Below are 17,723 nucleotides of genomic sequence, written 5' to 3'. Positions count from 1 at the left end.
TGGGTCACATGGTGTGGAATTAAATAAGAAAGGACAAAGGCTATTTATTCAGAGTTTACTTTAGCAAGGTAGTCAGCCATTATCACTTGCATTTGGCAGAGACTCAGCAGCAAGCAGAGACGTGGGAAAACTTTTTAGTGAAAAAAAGAGGTGGCTTTCAGGTATGTCCCGTTGGAGGCTGGTGACCTGAAGAAGCTGTGGGCGGCTAACTAGAAGTGGGCCTGATAGCGTGGGTTAGGGATGCACATTTAGCTTTCTTAAGTCGGTTCTAATTTGGAAGTGGGGCAAAAATCAGGGAAATTGTCAATTATTCATTAAGCCCTGGCCACTGGGGGCCGGTGGTTACAGGTTACTATGTAATAAGCCAGAGGTTGAGGTCTGACTTCATGCAAGTCTGACATGTGGATGATGGGTTGGCTTCCTGGGCTGGTGCCTGCCGACTGTGGGCCAGTGTTCTCTTTTTTCTACATGATCTTGTCACAGTCCGTTTGTCTATTCAGCCTCTCAATGGTGACTCTGTGTTTAGCCATTTGACAAACTCCCAAATTGCATGACTTCACCTTCCCGTGTATGTCAAGTTTTATAACCTGGTTTTTGTTTTTCTTCTCCAGCTTAACCTTACGTTGTGAGGGTGTTGCAGTGTACCTGCTCATATGTCCTGGAGATTCTGTGTCTGTGTGGGGGCCTCCCACATCGAACCCTGTCAGCACCAGCTCCTCCCCACCCCCGCCCAAAGCTTCTCCCTGTCTCTTTCGTTCTCCCTTGAGGCTGCCTGCTGGTGGTGACCCTTATCCTATTCTCTCATTTACTGAGTAACTCACTCCATGGCTATTTCCAGACTTGGATTTGCCAGGCCCCGGGTGGGTCCTGAGACAGGAGTTGACTGGGGGAGTGCTATGCCCCAGAAATGGGAAGGGAACAAATGCTCTGAAGTGGGGCTCAGTGGGTTCAAATCCCTGCCCTGTTGCTTGGCTGGAGGAGGCTTGTCTCACCTGCCCAACAGAGCGGACAGGGACATTGTGCATATCCAGCAGGGATCCATCCCCATGCAGTGACCCACAGCATAGGTCAAGTGTGTCACTGAATGTCCCCCTGGCCCTCCAGGCAGCTGGAGAGTCCTGGATTTCAGATGTGTGTTTGAGAGTCGTACTTTGAAGCCACTGCAGCCCTGACTGAGCACAGCCTGTGTGTTTCCTGTCTCCAGATCCACAGCTCCCAGGACTTTGACATCTGCGTGAGGGACATGATCCCAGCTGACGTCCCTGAGCACTTCCGGGGTACGGTCAGCATCTGGGCCACTGTAACCGCTGTGGACGGGAGCCAGCAGGTGGCCTTCGATGACTCAACCCCCGTCCAGAGGCAGCTGGTGGACATTCGATACTCCAAGGTCACCAGGAAGCAGTTCAAGCCGGGTCTGTCCTATGTGGGGATGGTAAGCATTGGGACTAGTACCCAAGAGGGGCTGTCCAAGGTCACAGGCTCTGCGCTGCCTTCCACCCCAGCTCCTGCCCGAAAGCCACTGTGAAACCACTGCAATAGGATCCCAATTGTAGCTGGGGGAACCAGGCCAGCAGAGCTTGGTGTCACCTCAGAGGGAAGCTGCCATAACCCTAACCCCTGCCTGCCTCCACTACCCACACTGTGACCCCTCTTGTCACACACAGGATCTTGGTGGTCCTCGCACCGTGTCTCCCTCTTGCTCTGCTTTGGGATTTCAGAAGAAATCTGAAATCCTTTCTCTCTTTGTGCCAGGATCTCAGCTACTACTGTTCCAAGCATGCAGACACAGCTCATGTGCCCCTTGATTTTAGGGTCCCAACTGGAGTAGAAGCTAAAGTACCACATGTGCGGTCAAAATGTGTATGAAGAAAGGGCTTGGGGCTGTCGATTAATTGAAAAGGGAGCATTTCATGTACAGCTGAGAAATTATCCACCATCTGCATTAAAGAACAGAGCTATTAATGGGGATCACACAGGTTTAACATCATTCTGTCACCGAATACTCAGTCTAGGGTCCCTCAGGGCCCACTGACCATATTTCTTTTACAACATTCATGTCTTCTGAACCTCTCGTTCTGATCGCCTTTTCTGCCTGCCTGAATGAGTGAGATCTGAAAGTCACGGGGAGCTGTCCATAGCATTGCCCACTCTGTTCCTACCTTGGCATGGCTCGAGGCTCACGGCCAGCCTGTGACTTCTTTGCACCTTGTGACTTCTTTGCCAAGTCCAAGGTCATGAAGGTTTCCTATATTTTCTTCTACGTATTTCATAGTTTTAGCTCGTACTTTTAGGTCCGTGATCCATTTTGATTTACTTTTTGTATATAGTGTGAGGTGGGAGTTCCCCGTCATTCTTTTGCGTGTGGAGATCTTGTGGTCCCAGCACCATTTGTTGAAGAAACTATACTTTTCCCCACTGAACGGTCTTGGCACCCTTATCAAAGACCAGCTGGCTGTAGATGTGTGGGTTTATTTCTGGACTCTCCATTCTATCCCATTGGTCTCCATGTCTATCCTTACATCAATACCACACTGTCTTGATTATTGTAGCTATGTAGTGACTTTTGAAATAGTAATGTGTGAGTACTCTTTCTTTATTCCTTTTTCAGGATTGCTTTGGTTGCCTGAGGCCTCTTGCCACATCTTATGAATGTTAGCACCAGCTTGTCTATTTCTGCAAAGAAGCTGGCTGGGGTTCCGGTGGGGTCAGATTGAGTCTATAGGTCAGTTTAGGGAGTGTCATCTAACCACATCAAATCTTTGGTGACCCCTTCCAGGTGGAGCTTTCCTACCCTGACGGCAGCCCGGCAGAAGGCGTGACAGTCCAGATCAGGGCAGAGCTGACACCGAAAGACAACATCTACACCACTGAATCTGTGTCCCGGGGAGGGCTGGTGGGGTTCGAAATCCCCTCCATCCCCATGTCAGCACAGCACGTGTGGCTGGAGGTGGGTGAGTCGCCTAGACCCTTGTCATTCAGCCAGCAGGCATGTACTCAGTGGAACTGGGACCTCTCTCTGCCCCGAGGGAGGTCACAGTCTGATGGGGGAATGCAACAGGGGTACAGATAACTCAGCTGTTCTAGGGTGAGGTGGGAGGCTGCTTCTGGGAGGGTGGGACAGTATGTGCAGAGGCCCAGAGGCCCACCATTATAGTGTGGTTGGGTCCTGTAAGTGCCCAGCCAGACTGAGCCACTTCAGGAAGATATGGAGTTGGGAGCCAGTGGGGCTAACTCCCACCTTCCAGGCATGCTTGGGTTTACTCAGAAGGTAGTGTCAGGGGATAGAGTGATCTGAATTTTGATACTCAACAACCGTTCCAGTGAGGGGTGGCTGGGGGACCACAGGTAGCCAGACAGGAGATGATGATGGAGAGGGCACCAAGCCTGGAGCTGTTGAGGTAGAATTGATAGGACTTGGTGTCCCCACTATCAGGGAAAGGAGGAGCAGGAGCAACAGAAACAGATGTCCCAGCTCCCGGCTCTGTGACAGCCCCATGAACACTGGGATGGTGGGGATGGGGCAGCTGAGAATAAATGTGTAGGTGTGAGCCAAGGACACCTGTGGCCTTTGTGTCCTCTGTGGGTGACATGTCCTTAAAGATTTTTAACCACTAAAGCCACAAGGTCAGGGTCCCCAGGCCACCCACACTTTTTACCAACTGGCTATAAATGTGAGGGTTCCTGCTGCCCTACTACCATACAATTTCAGGTTTTTAAAAAAATCATCAAAAGACATTCTTTTATTTCCATTAGTCCTTTAGCAATGATCTAGCAGCAAAGCCCACAAATGACTCAAATATCAGAGTTAGCCAAATGATTTTTCTCCCTCATAGATACTTCTAAAAATTAGCTTTTTCCAAAAATGTCACTTTTATGGAAAGATATTCTATTTCTATTACCAAATACTGCTTGGGAAAAGGTCTTTAATTTTTTTATAAAGCAAAACCAATTTTAAACATCTAATTATTTTTCATTGAAATATAATTGACATACAACATATTGGTTTCTGGTGTATAACAATGATTTAGTATGTGTACATGTTACAAAATGATCACTACAGTAATTCTCATTAACATCAATCACCACATATAATTTCACAATTTTTTTTCTTGTGATGAGAACTTTTAAGATCTACTCTCTTAGCTACTTTCAAATATACAATACAGTATTGTTAACTAAAGTCATCATGCTGTACATTTCATCCCAGGACTTATTTTGTAACCCAAAGTTTGAACCTTTTGCAATTAGTTTTGTCATAGAAATATAATACGAATGAGGCCAAAGTAAAGAGAGAGATGCCTAGGGTGAGAGCTGGGAGGGTGCCGGATTTGAAGTTTCTCATGCTGTCTGCGTGGAGTTGAGACTCATCGCCCTCCTGGCCCATCAGCGTGTGACAAACACACAGAGAACTGCCAGCCAGGGGTGCTCACTCATGCTTCGGTGTCTATGGTTTTTATTAGGGTTTCATTATAGAGGTGCCATTGATTGAACCATGGGCCCCAAGACTGAACTCAATCTCCAGTCACCTCCCCTCCCGGAGATCAGGATGGTGTGGGGCTCAGAGCCCCAACCCTCTAATCACATGGTTGGCCTTTCTGGTGTGGCCATCCCTATCCTGAGTCATCTCATTAGCACGTGTTATCAGGACCCACCAAGAAACAAACACACTCTCATCGCTGGGGAAATTAGAGAGTTTTAGAGGCTGCCTCTGAGGAGCTGGGTGGAAGCCTGGCCAACTTCTTTATCCTTTCTTTTTTTAATATATATTTTTTATTTTTCAGTTACAGTCAGCATACACTATTATATTAGTTTCAGATGTACAACATAGTGATTAGACATTTACATAACTTACAAAGTGATCACACCAATAAATCTAGTACCCACCTGACATTGTACATAGCAATTACGATATTATTGACTATATTCCTTATGCTATACTTTATATCCTCTTAATTCTTTTGTATCTACCAACCTCGAGGTGGCTTCTTCTGTATATCTTTAGTTGTAGGACTTCTGTTCAGCTAGACTCCAGACAATTTTCAATGATGGTTGTTCTATAGTTTAGTTATAATTTTGATGTGGTCGTGAGAGGAGGTGAGCACCGCGTCTACCTACTCCACCATCTTGTTCAGAAGCTCTGCAACTTCTTTATTCTCTATCACACAGAGTTCTTAGGTTCCCTCTTCTGATGTCTCTCTTTTGTTAGCTGCATTCTTTTACAGCAATTGAAGGCAACAGGCTCAAACTGTCAAAGGAGCAAAGATAGTATAATTGCCAAGGCCTGGGATGTGCAGGGGCAGGGCCGTGAGCTCCAGGTGGGTCCAGGTCCAGCCCAGTCACTCCTCCTGACTGCCGCCTCCTGTGTTCACTCCTCAGGCAGATTATATTCTGAGAAGCCAGTGGGGCTGCTGGCAAGCCTGAGGACAGGGAGGTGTACATGTGTGCACACAGAGGGAAGGGGTTTTTATTCCTAAATGTGGCCATGTGGGCCACCTGTCGCTGCCTGAGCCAATCCCCAAGACCCTGTGGCCACTTGGACACTTGCTTCCCACAGAGCTGGGAAGAACAGGCTAGCCACATTGGACCCTATTGTCTAAGAATTGGAGAGGATGTTCCCCAAAGGGAAACTAGAGCTTGAGAGGGTTTTTCTGCAGGGCAGGGCAGAGTAGGCAGAAGCATCCCAAAGACCCCCTTCCCAGATGCCCAGGCCTTGACCAAGTACCCTCTCTTCTTCAGACCAAGGTGACGGCACTCAATGGAAAGCCTGCGGGGACCCAGTACCTGCCCAGCTACCTCTCCCTCAGCAGCTGGTACTCCCCCAGCCAGTGCTACTTGCAGCTGCAGCCGCCCTCCCACCCCCTGCAGGTAAGGCTTTCAGGTAGGACCTTCCTTGGGCAGGACTGGGCCCCGGATAGGGAGTACACATGCCTCCAGGGGACCTGCACATGCCCCAGCAGGGCTAATGGTGACGCTGATGCTGGAGCCCCCATTCCTCCAGCAAGGGGGGTACTCCTCAAAATGAATGCCCATAATTTATTTATTATGATGGACATTCAGGCTGTGGCCCAGGGTTTACCATGATAAACATGACTCTTGCCGTCAGGGTGCCACCGCTCCCAGGCCTGAGACGGGTTCCCCGCTTTCTGGAGGCTTCACTTCTTGTGCAAAGGCAGCGAAAGTTTTCCACCCAGACACTTCCAGACACACCGAGTATAAAAATGAAATGAAAGAGCTGGGTCTCACGTTGGTGCTTCCTGAGTCTGTTATTCTGTGATCCCAATTAAGTAAGATGCATGGAGAGGTGTGTGGGGAGGATCTGTAAAAACTGAGCAGAAAATTGGAAGCGTTCCCACGAACCCCTGCCCCCTGCACACAGTTTCCCTGATTAGTAGCATTAGTGTGGCACGTCTGTTAACAATGGATGAGCAACATCGGTGCATTATCACAAACTAAAAACTACCGGGTACCTTAGGCTTCTGTCTTGGTGTTGCACATTCTGTGGGTTTGAATAAATGTATAATGATGTATATCCACCATTACAGTATCATACAGAATGGTTTCACTGCCTTAAAAATCCTCCGTGCTCCACCCATTCATCTCTCCCTCCCTGTAGCCCGTGGCAACCACTGAGCTCTTCACTGTCTTTATACTTTCGCATCTTCCAGAATGTTGTATAGTCAGAGTCATACAGTATGTAGCCTTTTTAGTTTGGCTTTTTTCACTTACCAACTTACATTGAAGTTTCCCCCGTGTCTTTTCATGACTCAAGAGCTTTTTTCGTTCTAATGGTGAATAATATTCCATCGTATGGCGTGGGCGAACTGTGGTTTGTGTAGTCCCTTACCTGTTTAGCGCTATATAACTATATGTTTTACAAAGCCCTCCGTTAACGCCCTTAACTAGAGCACCAAAGGCTGACCCTGGCTGCCATGGGTCTTGGCAGGCTTGCCAGCGTTGCTTCTAATGCAAACCGTTTGCCATGGGCTCCCAGGCCCTACCAGCCCCATAAGTTCTGGCAGTTCCGCCCACACCCAAGGCTGCAAGGGGCCCCTGGGATGCAGCTCGGAGGAATCCCGGCATCACGCCTGTCTCCCAGGCTTGGCAGCTCTCTGCAGGAGTTATGAGAATAAGAAACTCAGACGAGATTGTGCCCAGCTTGGCTGAACACACCGTTCTTGTTGCAATGCTGTTCAACCAGCAGCGTGGTGTGGGGACACTGCCATTGGCCGCCTTCCTGTGGGGCGGCAAGGAGCCCTGTGTCCCCAGCTGCCAATACTGTTGTTCCCAGTAGGTGAGAACTTGGCTGGGTCACTCAGACTTTCCTCTCAGAGGGACGTCTCCTTCTTGCCTGAATCGGGTCAGCCGGTTCCAGCTTTCCCCCACCCCCAGACCGTCATCAAGGGGCACTGGGGCCAGAGTGTCTGTGCTTGGTTTTCCAGCCCGAGCCCTGTGTCCAGGGCCTTTCCCCTTCCTCCGGCACTGAGGCACACGCAGGGAGGAGCTGCTCTGTATACAAGGAATGTCACTTCAATCTTTTGGGTTGGTGTGATGCCACAGGGCTAGTGCAGGTGAAGAGGAGAAAGCTTTGTGCTCTTTCCTTCTTTCTACCCAACATTTCAAACAGAGGGTACTTTTGTTTGTCTTTTTATAATGGGGATATTTACAAATTTAGAGAGAACTTTTAATAACATGGAGCCAAGGTTCTAGCTCTTTAGGAAAGATATTCTTACCAGAGGAAAGCCTCACCTTGTGGTTTAAGGCCTCTAATCTACTAATTTTTAATGAGGACAGGCTTGGTGGCTTTAGATCAGGGCTCCATCGTATTATTGTTAAAAAGAGAGTGGCTTTGTATCATGGGACTGAGCCACCATTCTACATCATTTGAAAGGAGGACAGTACTCTTACCATAAAAGGAGGTCTCCTTTATTTTCTGTAGCAATAGACAACTTTGGTCTGTGGGCCATAAACAACCATACGCCTTTCACCCAGATTTATGAATTAACATTTGCCTCTATCCATCCATCCATCCATCCATCCACCCACCCACCCACCCATCTATCCATTTCTCTATACATTTTTTGGCTGTAGCATTTGAAAGTAAGTTACACATAGCATACTACATCCCCCAAATAAGGAAATTTTTCAACACGACCTCAAAGCTATTGTCACATCTAAGAAAATTACATTAATTCAATCATATTTTTAAATTCATAGACAATATTCAAATTTTCAAAGGTGTCCTCAAGATGTAATATATCTAGTGTGTGTGCACATCCATGTGTATCTGCACAATTGTGCACACACGTGTGTGTGCATATGCATACATGAGCATGTGCACATGCGTGAGTACGCATGCGTGCATTTGTGTGTGCATTTTATTCAGGATCAATTTATACACTGCATTTGGCTCTTCTGTGTTCATAGTCACACTTGATCTGGAACAGTGCCCACACCTTTTCATCACCATGACTTTTGCGAAGAATCCAGGCCTGTGGTTCCTGTGTATATATCCTTTATCCAGGTTCCCCTAATGTTTTAACTTTTTAAATGTTGTTTACCTTTCATTTTTGACTCATGAGAGTTCTTTATATATTCTGGACACTGGACTCTTATCAGATATATTGTTTGCAAACATTTTCTCCCATTCCCTAGGTTGTCTTTTCACTTTATGGATAGTGTCCTTTGATGCAACAATGGTGTTTAATTTTGGTAAATTCCAGTTTATCTTGTTATTTTTTTCCTTTGTTGCTTGTGCTTTGGTGCCCTAGGTAAAAGAAACTATTGCTAAATTCGAGGTCATGTTTTTATCTAAGAGTTTTATAGTTTTCGCTCTTACATTTAAGTTTTTTGAACTGTTTCCAGTTAATTTTTATATGCGATGTGAGGTAGGGCCCAACTTCAGTCTTTTGCACCATCTGTTGAAAAGACTATCCTTTTCCCATTGAATATTCTTGGCACCCTCATTGAAAATCCCTGGGCTATAGATGTGTGGGTTTATTTCTGGAAGCTCAGTTCTAGCCTACATGTCCTTATGCCATCACCACACTGTCTTTATTACTACAGCTCGGTAGTAGGTCTTGAAATCAGTAAATGTGTGTCTTCCGGCACACGCTGACATTAGGAAGGGCTAGAGCCTTCAGTTTACCCCTCTGGAAACATGGGGATTATGAGAGGACCCAACTTGTCAGATGCACATTTGATGAGAAGGCCCAGCCCAGTGCAGCACTGGCACCTGCAAAGTGAAGGAGTAGTTCCAACACCACCCTCCCTCCTGACACCAATTGCAGACTTTAGGGATCTCCAAGCCATCCTCAGGTTTTTTTAATTTCTAGGGACATTCACAGAATCACTGAAAGCTGTTATACTCACGGTTGCAATATATAATAGTGAAAAACGGATTAAAATCAGCCCTGGAAAGAGAAGCACGGGGCAGTGTCAGGAGAGTTCTGAATGTGAGCTTCTGCTTGTCCTCTCCCCACGCAGCCATGGACAATGTTACTTTTCCAGCAACAATGCGTGACAGCATGCATGGTGTACTGCCAGCAAGGACACTCATCTGAGTGAGCCTCAGCGTCCAGAGTTTTTATTGTGGAGTCGGTCACATAGACATGTTTGATTGGCCTCAGTTCCAGCCCCTCCAGAGATCAGGCTGATAGAGTGTGGCCCAAGGCCCCCACTGTAAATCATATCTCATGTGGCCCAAGACCCCAGGTAAACAAAGACTTATCAGGCAGGACATTTCAGTGGCTTAGAGATCACTTATTAGGAGCAGGGGGCACATTCCAGACCTCTTTTTGGGCCAAGTTCAGTTCTTCACTACATGACACCTCACTGAGGCTTCCATACTGTTATCACATTTTGTGTGCACTACAGCCCCATTTATGGAGCAGTAGCTGAGGCTGCCAAGGGGACATGGCCACAGCCAGGATGGGACACCAGGCAATCTGCCCTGAGGCCAGTATGCTCCCTCCTCAGCCATCCAAACCTCCTGGTGGCCCCAGAGCAGCCGTCTCCTTAGGTGGGCTGTGGCATTGGTGCTGGCTTCTGGGTGCCAGGCAGGGCCCTCTGTGCTACATGTCTCCCACAGGTCGGGGAGGAAGCCCACTTTTCTGTGAAGTCCACATGTCCCTGCAATTTTACCTTGTACTACGAGGTGGCCGCACGAGGTAACATCGTGCTCTCAGGCCAGCAGCCGGCCCACATCACCCAGCAGAGAAGCAGGCGAGCAACCCCAGAGAAACCGATTCGCTTAACACACCTTTCCGAGACAGGTGAGCCAAACTGTAGGCTGAAAGTTCTGTTCTTTCTTCTGAACCATTGAGACTGGGATGGGTGCCCCAGATAGGAGGAGTGAGCCAGACGCAGCCAAGAGGGAGCCTGCCTCAGGGCGGAGGGCACGTGTCCCAAGCAAGACAGAATTGGGTTCAGGAGGAAGGGCATCCTCGCTGCATGTTTTCAGGGGACTAGGGGAGGTCAGTCACTGTAAAGGTCCATACTCTGCCGTGTTGCCATCTGCAAGACCCCTCTCTAACTTTGTCCAGGCTGTTCCTCCACCTAGGATTCCTCCTCCCTCTCCTTGACTCTTTGTGCTCCTCATGAGACCCACCTCCTCCCCTTGGTCTTCCCCAGCTCCCTTCTTTTCACAGCCCTTCTGTCTAAAGCAGCATCTTCAAAGTGGGGACTATGGACGCTTGAGGGCAGGTCATCCTCTGGTGGGGTGTCTGATGCACTGTAGTGTGTGGAACAGCATTTTTGGTCTCCACCCACTAGGTGCCTATAACAACCCATCTACACACAGTGTGAAACCTAAAAAGTCTTTGGACATCTCACTGGGTGAGAATCCCTGAGAGAGATGGATAGATGGGTAGATAGATAGAATCATAGATGGATGGACGGATGGACGGATGGATGGACATAGATAAATGGATGGATGAATGGACAGACAGATGAACAGATTGACTCATAGATTCATAGATTTATAGATAGACAGATTGACTCATGGATTCATTCATAGGTGGGTGAGTGGATGGGTGGGTGGATGGATAGATGAATTGACTCGTGGAAAATAGATACAGAGATTCATAGATAGACAGATTTATAGATAGACGGGAAGACAGACAGGATCTCTCTCATGCTAAGTCACTTTCTTGCCCTCGGCCCTAGTGATGTTTAGGGACAGATCATTCTTTGCGGTGGGGGCTGCCCTGTGCACTGCAGGGTGTTGATCACCTTCTGGCCCCCACCCACTAGATGCCAGTAGCATCCCCTGAATGGGCATTGTGCGCCTACGGGCATTGTGGGCATTGTGCGCCTACATGCTCCAGGGCTTCCCTTCCCTTTTAGGTGAAATGGAAGGGGTGTGAGTGTCTATGGAGCACTTGCCCTGGGTCAGCACCTCCTCACACTGTGCCCCATGTCACCCCAGGGCAGCCTGGGGCTTTAGTGGTTCCACTGTGGGATGTTGGATTCTCACGCCTCTCTCTCCCACCTTTGACTTGTCTTAGAGCCCCCTCCAGCCCCAGCAGCCGAGGTCAATGTGTGCGTGACCTCTCTCCAACTGGCTGTAACCCCCAGCATGGCCCCTGTTGGCCGCCTGCTGGTCTTCTATGTCAGGGAGAATGGAGAAGGGGTCGCTGACAGCCTCCAGTTCACTGTGGAGACCTTCTTTGAAAATCAGGTAGAACGTTGGGACCCCAACTGGGGGAGAGAGGAGGGATGGGCAAGCACCATCCAGGGCTGGGGTCCCCAGGGTGTTGACGCTGGGATAGGCTGTGCACAGCTGCCTCTCAGACTTCATGTGTTGTCGTAGGCAGAACTTCTAAGCAATAATTGGAATATAAGTTTCATCTTAACTGGAGCATCTCCAAAAGTCACAGAGATGGAGATTGCATTCATCACACACAGGGAAAAGTGGTCAGCTATTCTCTGTCCCCACTGGCCTCCAGACCTAAGGGACACTGCTCATGTCCCCAGCAGCGGGCTCAGCCTCCTGCACCCTCTCCCTGCACCCTTTAAAACTGGCTGCAACATGCCCTCGGCCAGCGCCTGTCTCCCCATCCCACCCCACCTGTCCTCTGCACAGAATATCTCAGTTCCACCAGCCTAGTTCCTGTCACTCTGCCTCCCACTCTTGTCCTCACCTGGGCGACAAGGTCAGGGTCCCATCTGGGCTGGTGATGACTGACTCTCCTTGGCAGGTGGGTGGATGAGTGGTTTGGGAGGGCGCGGCCAAGCTCCTGACTGCTCTGCTGTGTTTGGGTCCAGGTTTCACTGACGTATTCAGCGAATGAGACACAACCCGGGGAGGCTGTTGACCTGAGGGTCAGGGCTGCAAGGGGCAGCTGTGTGTGTGTTGCTGTAGTTGATAAGAGCGTCTACCTGCTGAGGTCTGGGTTTCGTCTGACTCCTGTTCAGGTGAGCGGGGCCCTTGGGTGCCAGGTTTTAGCACCTCCATGGGGGTCTCTCACTTTCCAATAAATAAAGAGCCCCGTGTGAATCCAGATTCTCTCTCTCCATTGGGTTCATTTCTTAGTGAATCTCCTTTTTGTTGCTGCTTTGGTGCAGTTGAAAGATCTTGGAATCAGATTCATTAGACCCTTGCAACGTGACTTTGTCCAGGTCCCACTTCTCCGGCCCCAGTCTGTCCATCTTTAAAATGGGCTAACACTATTGCTAATGTAAAAATAAAAGGCCTTTTAAAGGGAGAGGCAACAAGCATTTATTTGAGATCAATAAGAATAGCTATCCGGGATGCACTGATTCAGGCAGAAGCCCAAATAGTGTTTTGATTAGGAGACAAAGGCAAAGGGTATTTATGAGAAAGGGAAGGTGAACAATTACCTTAATAGAAGGCGGCATTTCTACTGGTGCAGGTAACATAACATAATGATGCTAACTAAACAATTAAAAATTTTTTTCAGTCTAGTAGTCATTAGTCTGGTAGTCATAATAACTGCTTTCTTGCTGTCTTTGCAAACAGTTCCTTGGAGCATAATGTTGTTTTAGGCCCAGTGTAAAGGTTATTTTGCCCCGTTTTAACATTCCAAAGGTTTGAGGCATAGGTCATGCAAGGCAACTAGTTCCTCTGGCATGGCAGCTCTGGCTCCATTATAAAGCGAGAGTCAAAAGGAAAGTTCATTAGAAAAAGGGTGACACTCCACACAGACAGAGTGGTCTCCTCTCAGAGGCAGAGAATGAGGGGCAGTGTGAGGGATAGAGGGACAGACTAAAGGCACCCAGAGGGACCTTGAGTGTTCAGGGAATTCAGTTTATATGCCATTTTTAGTTCCCATTTCCTCTGATATGGACATACAGTGAGGAAGGGGAAGAGTATGTAGCATGAAAAGGTAAGTAGATGTAGAAAGGCCTGCTGGCAGTTCTCAGCCTTTAATCCATAGGTGCCCCATGCTTTTTGCCATAGGGAATGACTCTTGGTTACTGTTTCCCCTTCACAGCTATGGAAATGGCTTGCTGGTAGTCCAGCAGAAACCTGCCTTTGTTCTGCAGGTATCCTCCTGGCCTGGTTGCAGGGCTGATCAGCACCTATATTATTATTCATTTTTATTTAAATGTTATTGTATTTTTTTTTATTATTTATTTTTATTTCTTGTTTCTATTATCTTTAATACCATCGACACCCATCTCCTAAGGTGATATATGTGAAAGGAGGTTGAGACGGGAGCATGCCAGACCCACGAGAACCGGTTTGGGTTTAAAGGAAACCCTCAACTGATTGACCCCACCGCTCTTTGCCTGTAGGTTTTCCGGGAATTGGAAGATTATGACGTTTCTGATGCCTTTGGGGTGTCACGGGAAGATGGACCCTTCTGGTGGGCCGGGCTGACAGCACGACGACGCAGGCGCTCCTCTGTCTTCCCGTGGCCCTGGGGCGTCACCAGGGACTCCGGGTTTGCCTTCACCGTAAGGAGAGGTGGTCTTGGAGCCCACTGCCCCCTTCCATACTCCTCTCACTTTGAAACAAAGAGTCTGGGGACTACAGTATGGGGGGTGAAAGCTTTCAAACTTTTATTGCTTCGGAGCTTGATTGCGATTCTCCCCAGTGAAAACTCATGAGCGGACCCTCTGATTTGCAAAGCAGATGAGAGTAAAATGTCAGTGTGGTCTGACAACTTGATCTGGATAGGAAGCAATGGAGCTCAGGGTAGTTTGGTGGAAGGAAAACCGTCCATGGCCAAGGAGCGGGTGGCCATCCATGTTCTCGAGCAGCAGGTTCACGTGTGATGACAATCATGGCTCGCATCTGCCCGCCTCCTTCCTGGTTACAGGGGTCATGGAGGTGTTAGCAGGTGCAACATACACAAGCATCATTCTAGGTCACACCAGGAGCTCACAGGTTGGCAGTCTCCACTCAAATGCATGTTGCATCGGAGGGTGCTTTTCATCCATGTTTTAAAATCATTTAAAAGGCATTCCTCACCCACCCCCATTTTTATTATGGAATTTTTCAAACATGGAAAAGTTGGACAAATTCCTACAATTAACATTTTGCTGTATCAGCTAAAAAGTTTAGTATATAAAATATATATAATATATATTTGAAAAAATTACTTATTTTGCTGTATTAGCTAAAATATATTTATTACGTATCTAGCTATATCTGTATATCTATATTGGAACAAATGATGTTTCAATTGCATGTCTGTTGGATGCCTAGCAATTTGAACCCTTGGACCCTGCTGGTTTTGGAATTAAGGGTACCGTCTCTGATTAAAGTAACTAGATTTAACTTCCTTATTCACAAAGCAGAGTCAGCCAGTCTAGGATGGGGCTTCTCCTCCATCCCATTGTTCCCAATAATTAGCACAGTGATGAGGATAATTATAATAGTAATAACTGCAGCAGCCCACAGTCATCAGCCCTTGGACTGGATCAGGCACTGTTCCGATCGATTTTTTTAAATAGAAGTGAAATTCACACAACAGAAAATTAACTCATTTTAAAGTGCACAGTTAATTCAGTGACATTTAGCACATTCACAATGTTGTGCAACCACCACCTCTATCTAGTCCCAGAACATTTCTGTCACCCCAAAAGGAAATCCTGTCCCTATGAGCAGTCACTCCCCATCCCCCTTCCCCAGCCCCTGGCAACCACAGCTGCTTTCTGTATCTATGGATTTGCCTGTTCTGGACATTTCATGTCAATGGAATCATAAAACGCATGGCTGTTTGTGTCTGAGGCACAAACGTGTTGGCCTTTCATCACTGGGTGCCATGACCCCCTCAGTTTGTAGCACCAAGCCCACAGCAGGGCCATGACGCAGCAGCAATGTTGGGCCAGTGGTCCTGGGATGATGAGAACTCTTCGGGCCATCACATCCACTTCCCCACCGTGGGTTTGGATGTTGTCTGTTGCCTAGGAAACAGGACTGGTGGTGATGACTGACCTGGTGAGCCTGAACCACCGGCAGGATGGTGGCCTATACACCGACGAGGCTGTCCACGCCTTCCAGCCCCACACGGGGAGCCTGGTGGCAGTGGCGTCCTCCAGGCAACTCCCCAGGTAATTGCCACTGCCTTGAGCAGGGTTTTCTAACTTCACCCTGTTAATGTCTAAGGCTGGGGCCAGATCATTCTCCGTGGTGAGGCCGCTTTGTAGGGTATAGAGCAGCATTCCTGGCCTCCATCCACCAGTTGCCTATAGCACCACTTCGAGTTATGACAACCAAAAATGTCTTCAGACATCACTCACTTTCTCCTTGGGGTCAAAATTACCACTGGGCTGGGACACTGAGCATTCAGCCTTGCCCCTCCCAATTTTTGGCCCTACCCCCATGCATGGGTTGGGGTGCAGAGAGAGGAACGTTCATTGGGGGAGCAGACCTGCCTGGGGACAGAAGGATCAGAGCAGAGTAATAGAAAATTCTATTACTCTTTTTCCTTCCTCCTGCTTCCCCCGCGATTCCTTCTCTTCTTCTCTCTTCCTCCTCCTGCTCCAACCCTCTGCCTTCTCAAGTTGGACACCAAATAATTACTTTTTAGTCTTTCTTATTTTAACTCTAAGTGTTTAAACCTTTTCTTTTTTGAAGGCTATGAATTGCCCTCAGAGCACTGCTTTGGCTGCACCAGAGTCGTGTTATGAAGTGTTCTAGATAGATTCTCACTTGTGGAATGATTCCCTTTCTGAGCTGTGACTCAGCTAGAAGTGTTTTAAATTTTCAAGTGATTTTTAAAAGTATTTTTTTTATGCATTTTGTAAAGTTGTTTCAAGTGTGCATTGTAGCCAATGAACATGGTCTGTATGGTATCCATTGTCTGGTTTTTATTTTGGGGACTGACTATATGGACAGTGTTTGTAAATGCTCACATCTTTTTGAATATCTAAATCCCTCTCATTGGGTAAAGGGCTCTCTGCATACTTTTGGTTGAGCCTATTGATGGTGGCACGCAGAGCCTCCATATATTTACTCTTATTTTTTGGTTTGTTTACTAACATTCATTACTGAGAGAGAGAAGTTCACATCTCCCCCTTAGATTTGTGGCTTTGTCGCCGGAGTCATGCAAACCTTCATTTGACAGGAGGTGATACTTTCTCCTCTCTCATGTCTCTCCCTTTTGATCCCCTATTGTCCACCTCTTTTCTCGCCCATGCCCTTCATTCCTCTGCCTCTGCCACTAGCTTCTCAATCCCCGGTCTCAGCCAGCCAGCTTGGGAAGGAGAATGGTGCTCTGAAGACTTTGCCTCCCTACTCTCTCTAGATTTGAGGGCATGAGGGCTGGAACAGGGGAGGCAAGCTTTGGATATCCTTTCTTCCACCCACTCCTCTGAGAGAGAGCACAGAACCAAGGGGGGCCATGGATGGGGTCAGTGTAGTCAGCAGTCCATAAATATCTAGGTCTCTCCAGAAACCTTAACGATGGGCCCCAGACTCTTGACCCCTTGTTCTGGACCAAAAGTAGCCCAGAAGACCATCTGCCCTCATGGGCCTGTTCATCAAAGTGCTCTTTATCTTTTAAGCCTTCTCTGCCCAGACCGAGATCCTTCTCAACTCCGTAGGCCCTCTGCAGTGATTCCTGGGTACCTGGGTCCCCTGGGTTCTTCCTGCCTGGGCCACTTATTTAGCAGGAGTCAGGCAGGCCCACAAGGGTCTTAGTTTCCAAACTCCAAATCAGAGTGTGGCCAGACCAAGCTCCTCCTACCGTAGTATGGACACACACAGAGGCATTTCCAGGATGTGGTTGGATAAGGGAGGTGGAATACTGGCCCTTCCCTCCCATGTGCAGGTCCCCTGAGAGCTTGGCCTGGTGTGGTCTGAAATCTAAAATCACAAAGGCAATTATAAATCCAAATGCAGAAAGACAAAAGAAATGCCTTAAAAGGCAGGTATTTGTGCCTTTTTGTAATTGGATAACATCCTTATTCTGAGGACAAGATATTTTTCTTAACAGTGTGCAAGTGGTTAAAATTTTTTCAAACAGTTTGAAAGGTTATATAACGAAATGAAGGTCTCCTCACCTTCTTAGAGGCCGATAATTTATTAGATATCATCGGTCAATAATTTATTAGATATCATTCTAGAATTTTTTTTTGTGCATATATAAGGATTTAGGAATTTTTAAAAACCCAACAGGAGAATATTGTAATACTGTTCTATACCTTTTTTTATTTTCACAGAGCTGAGAAGTCAACAGTAAGTCTTAGAGATGTTCCACATTAGTACATACAGTATATATGCTTACCTCACTCTCTTTCGCTGACATAAT

General features: G+C 47.5%; 1 protein-coding gene across 1 annotated transcript in view; it reads left to right on the top strand.

Annotated features, from left to right (window-relative positions):
- CPAMD8 (C3 and PZP like, alpha-2-macroglobulin domain containing 8) overlaps window positions 1-17,723 on the top strand; it is a 66,867-nt gene that overhangs the window by 19,096 nt on the left and 30,048 nt on the right. Inside the window, 8 exon segments of the mRNA XM_015586310.1 lie at window positions 1,205-1,432; window positions 2,777-2,947; window positions 5,737-5,865; window positions 10,088-10,271; window positions 11,505-11,677; window positions 12,265-12,414; window positions 13,759-13,920; window positions 15,380-15,522. Coding sequence (XP_015441796.1) covers window positions 1,205-1,432; window positions 2,777-2,947; window positions 5,737-5,865; window positions 10,088-10,271; window positions 11,505-11,677; window positions 12,265-12,414; window positions 13,759-13,920; window positions 15,380-15,522 — 1,340 coding nt within the window.

Source organism: Pteropus alecto, unplaced genomic scaffold (genome assembly GCF_000325575.1).
Source record: "Pteropus alecto unplaced genomic scaffold, ASM32557v1 scaffold160, whole genome shotgun sequence".
NCBI lineage: Eukaryota > Metazoa > Chordata > Mammalia > Chiroptera > Pteropodidae > Pteropus > Pteropus alecto.
The sequence above is the reverse complement of the archived record's forward strand: the minus strand, read 5'-3'. Positions and strand labels throughout refer to the sequence as shown.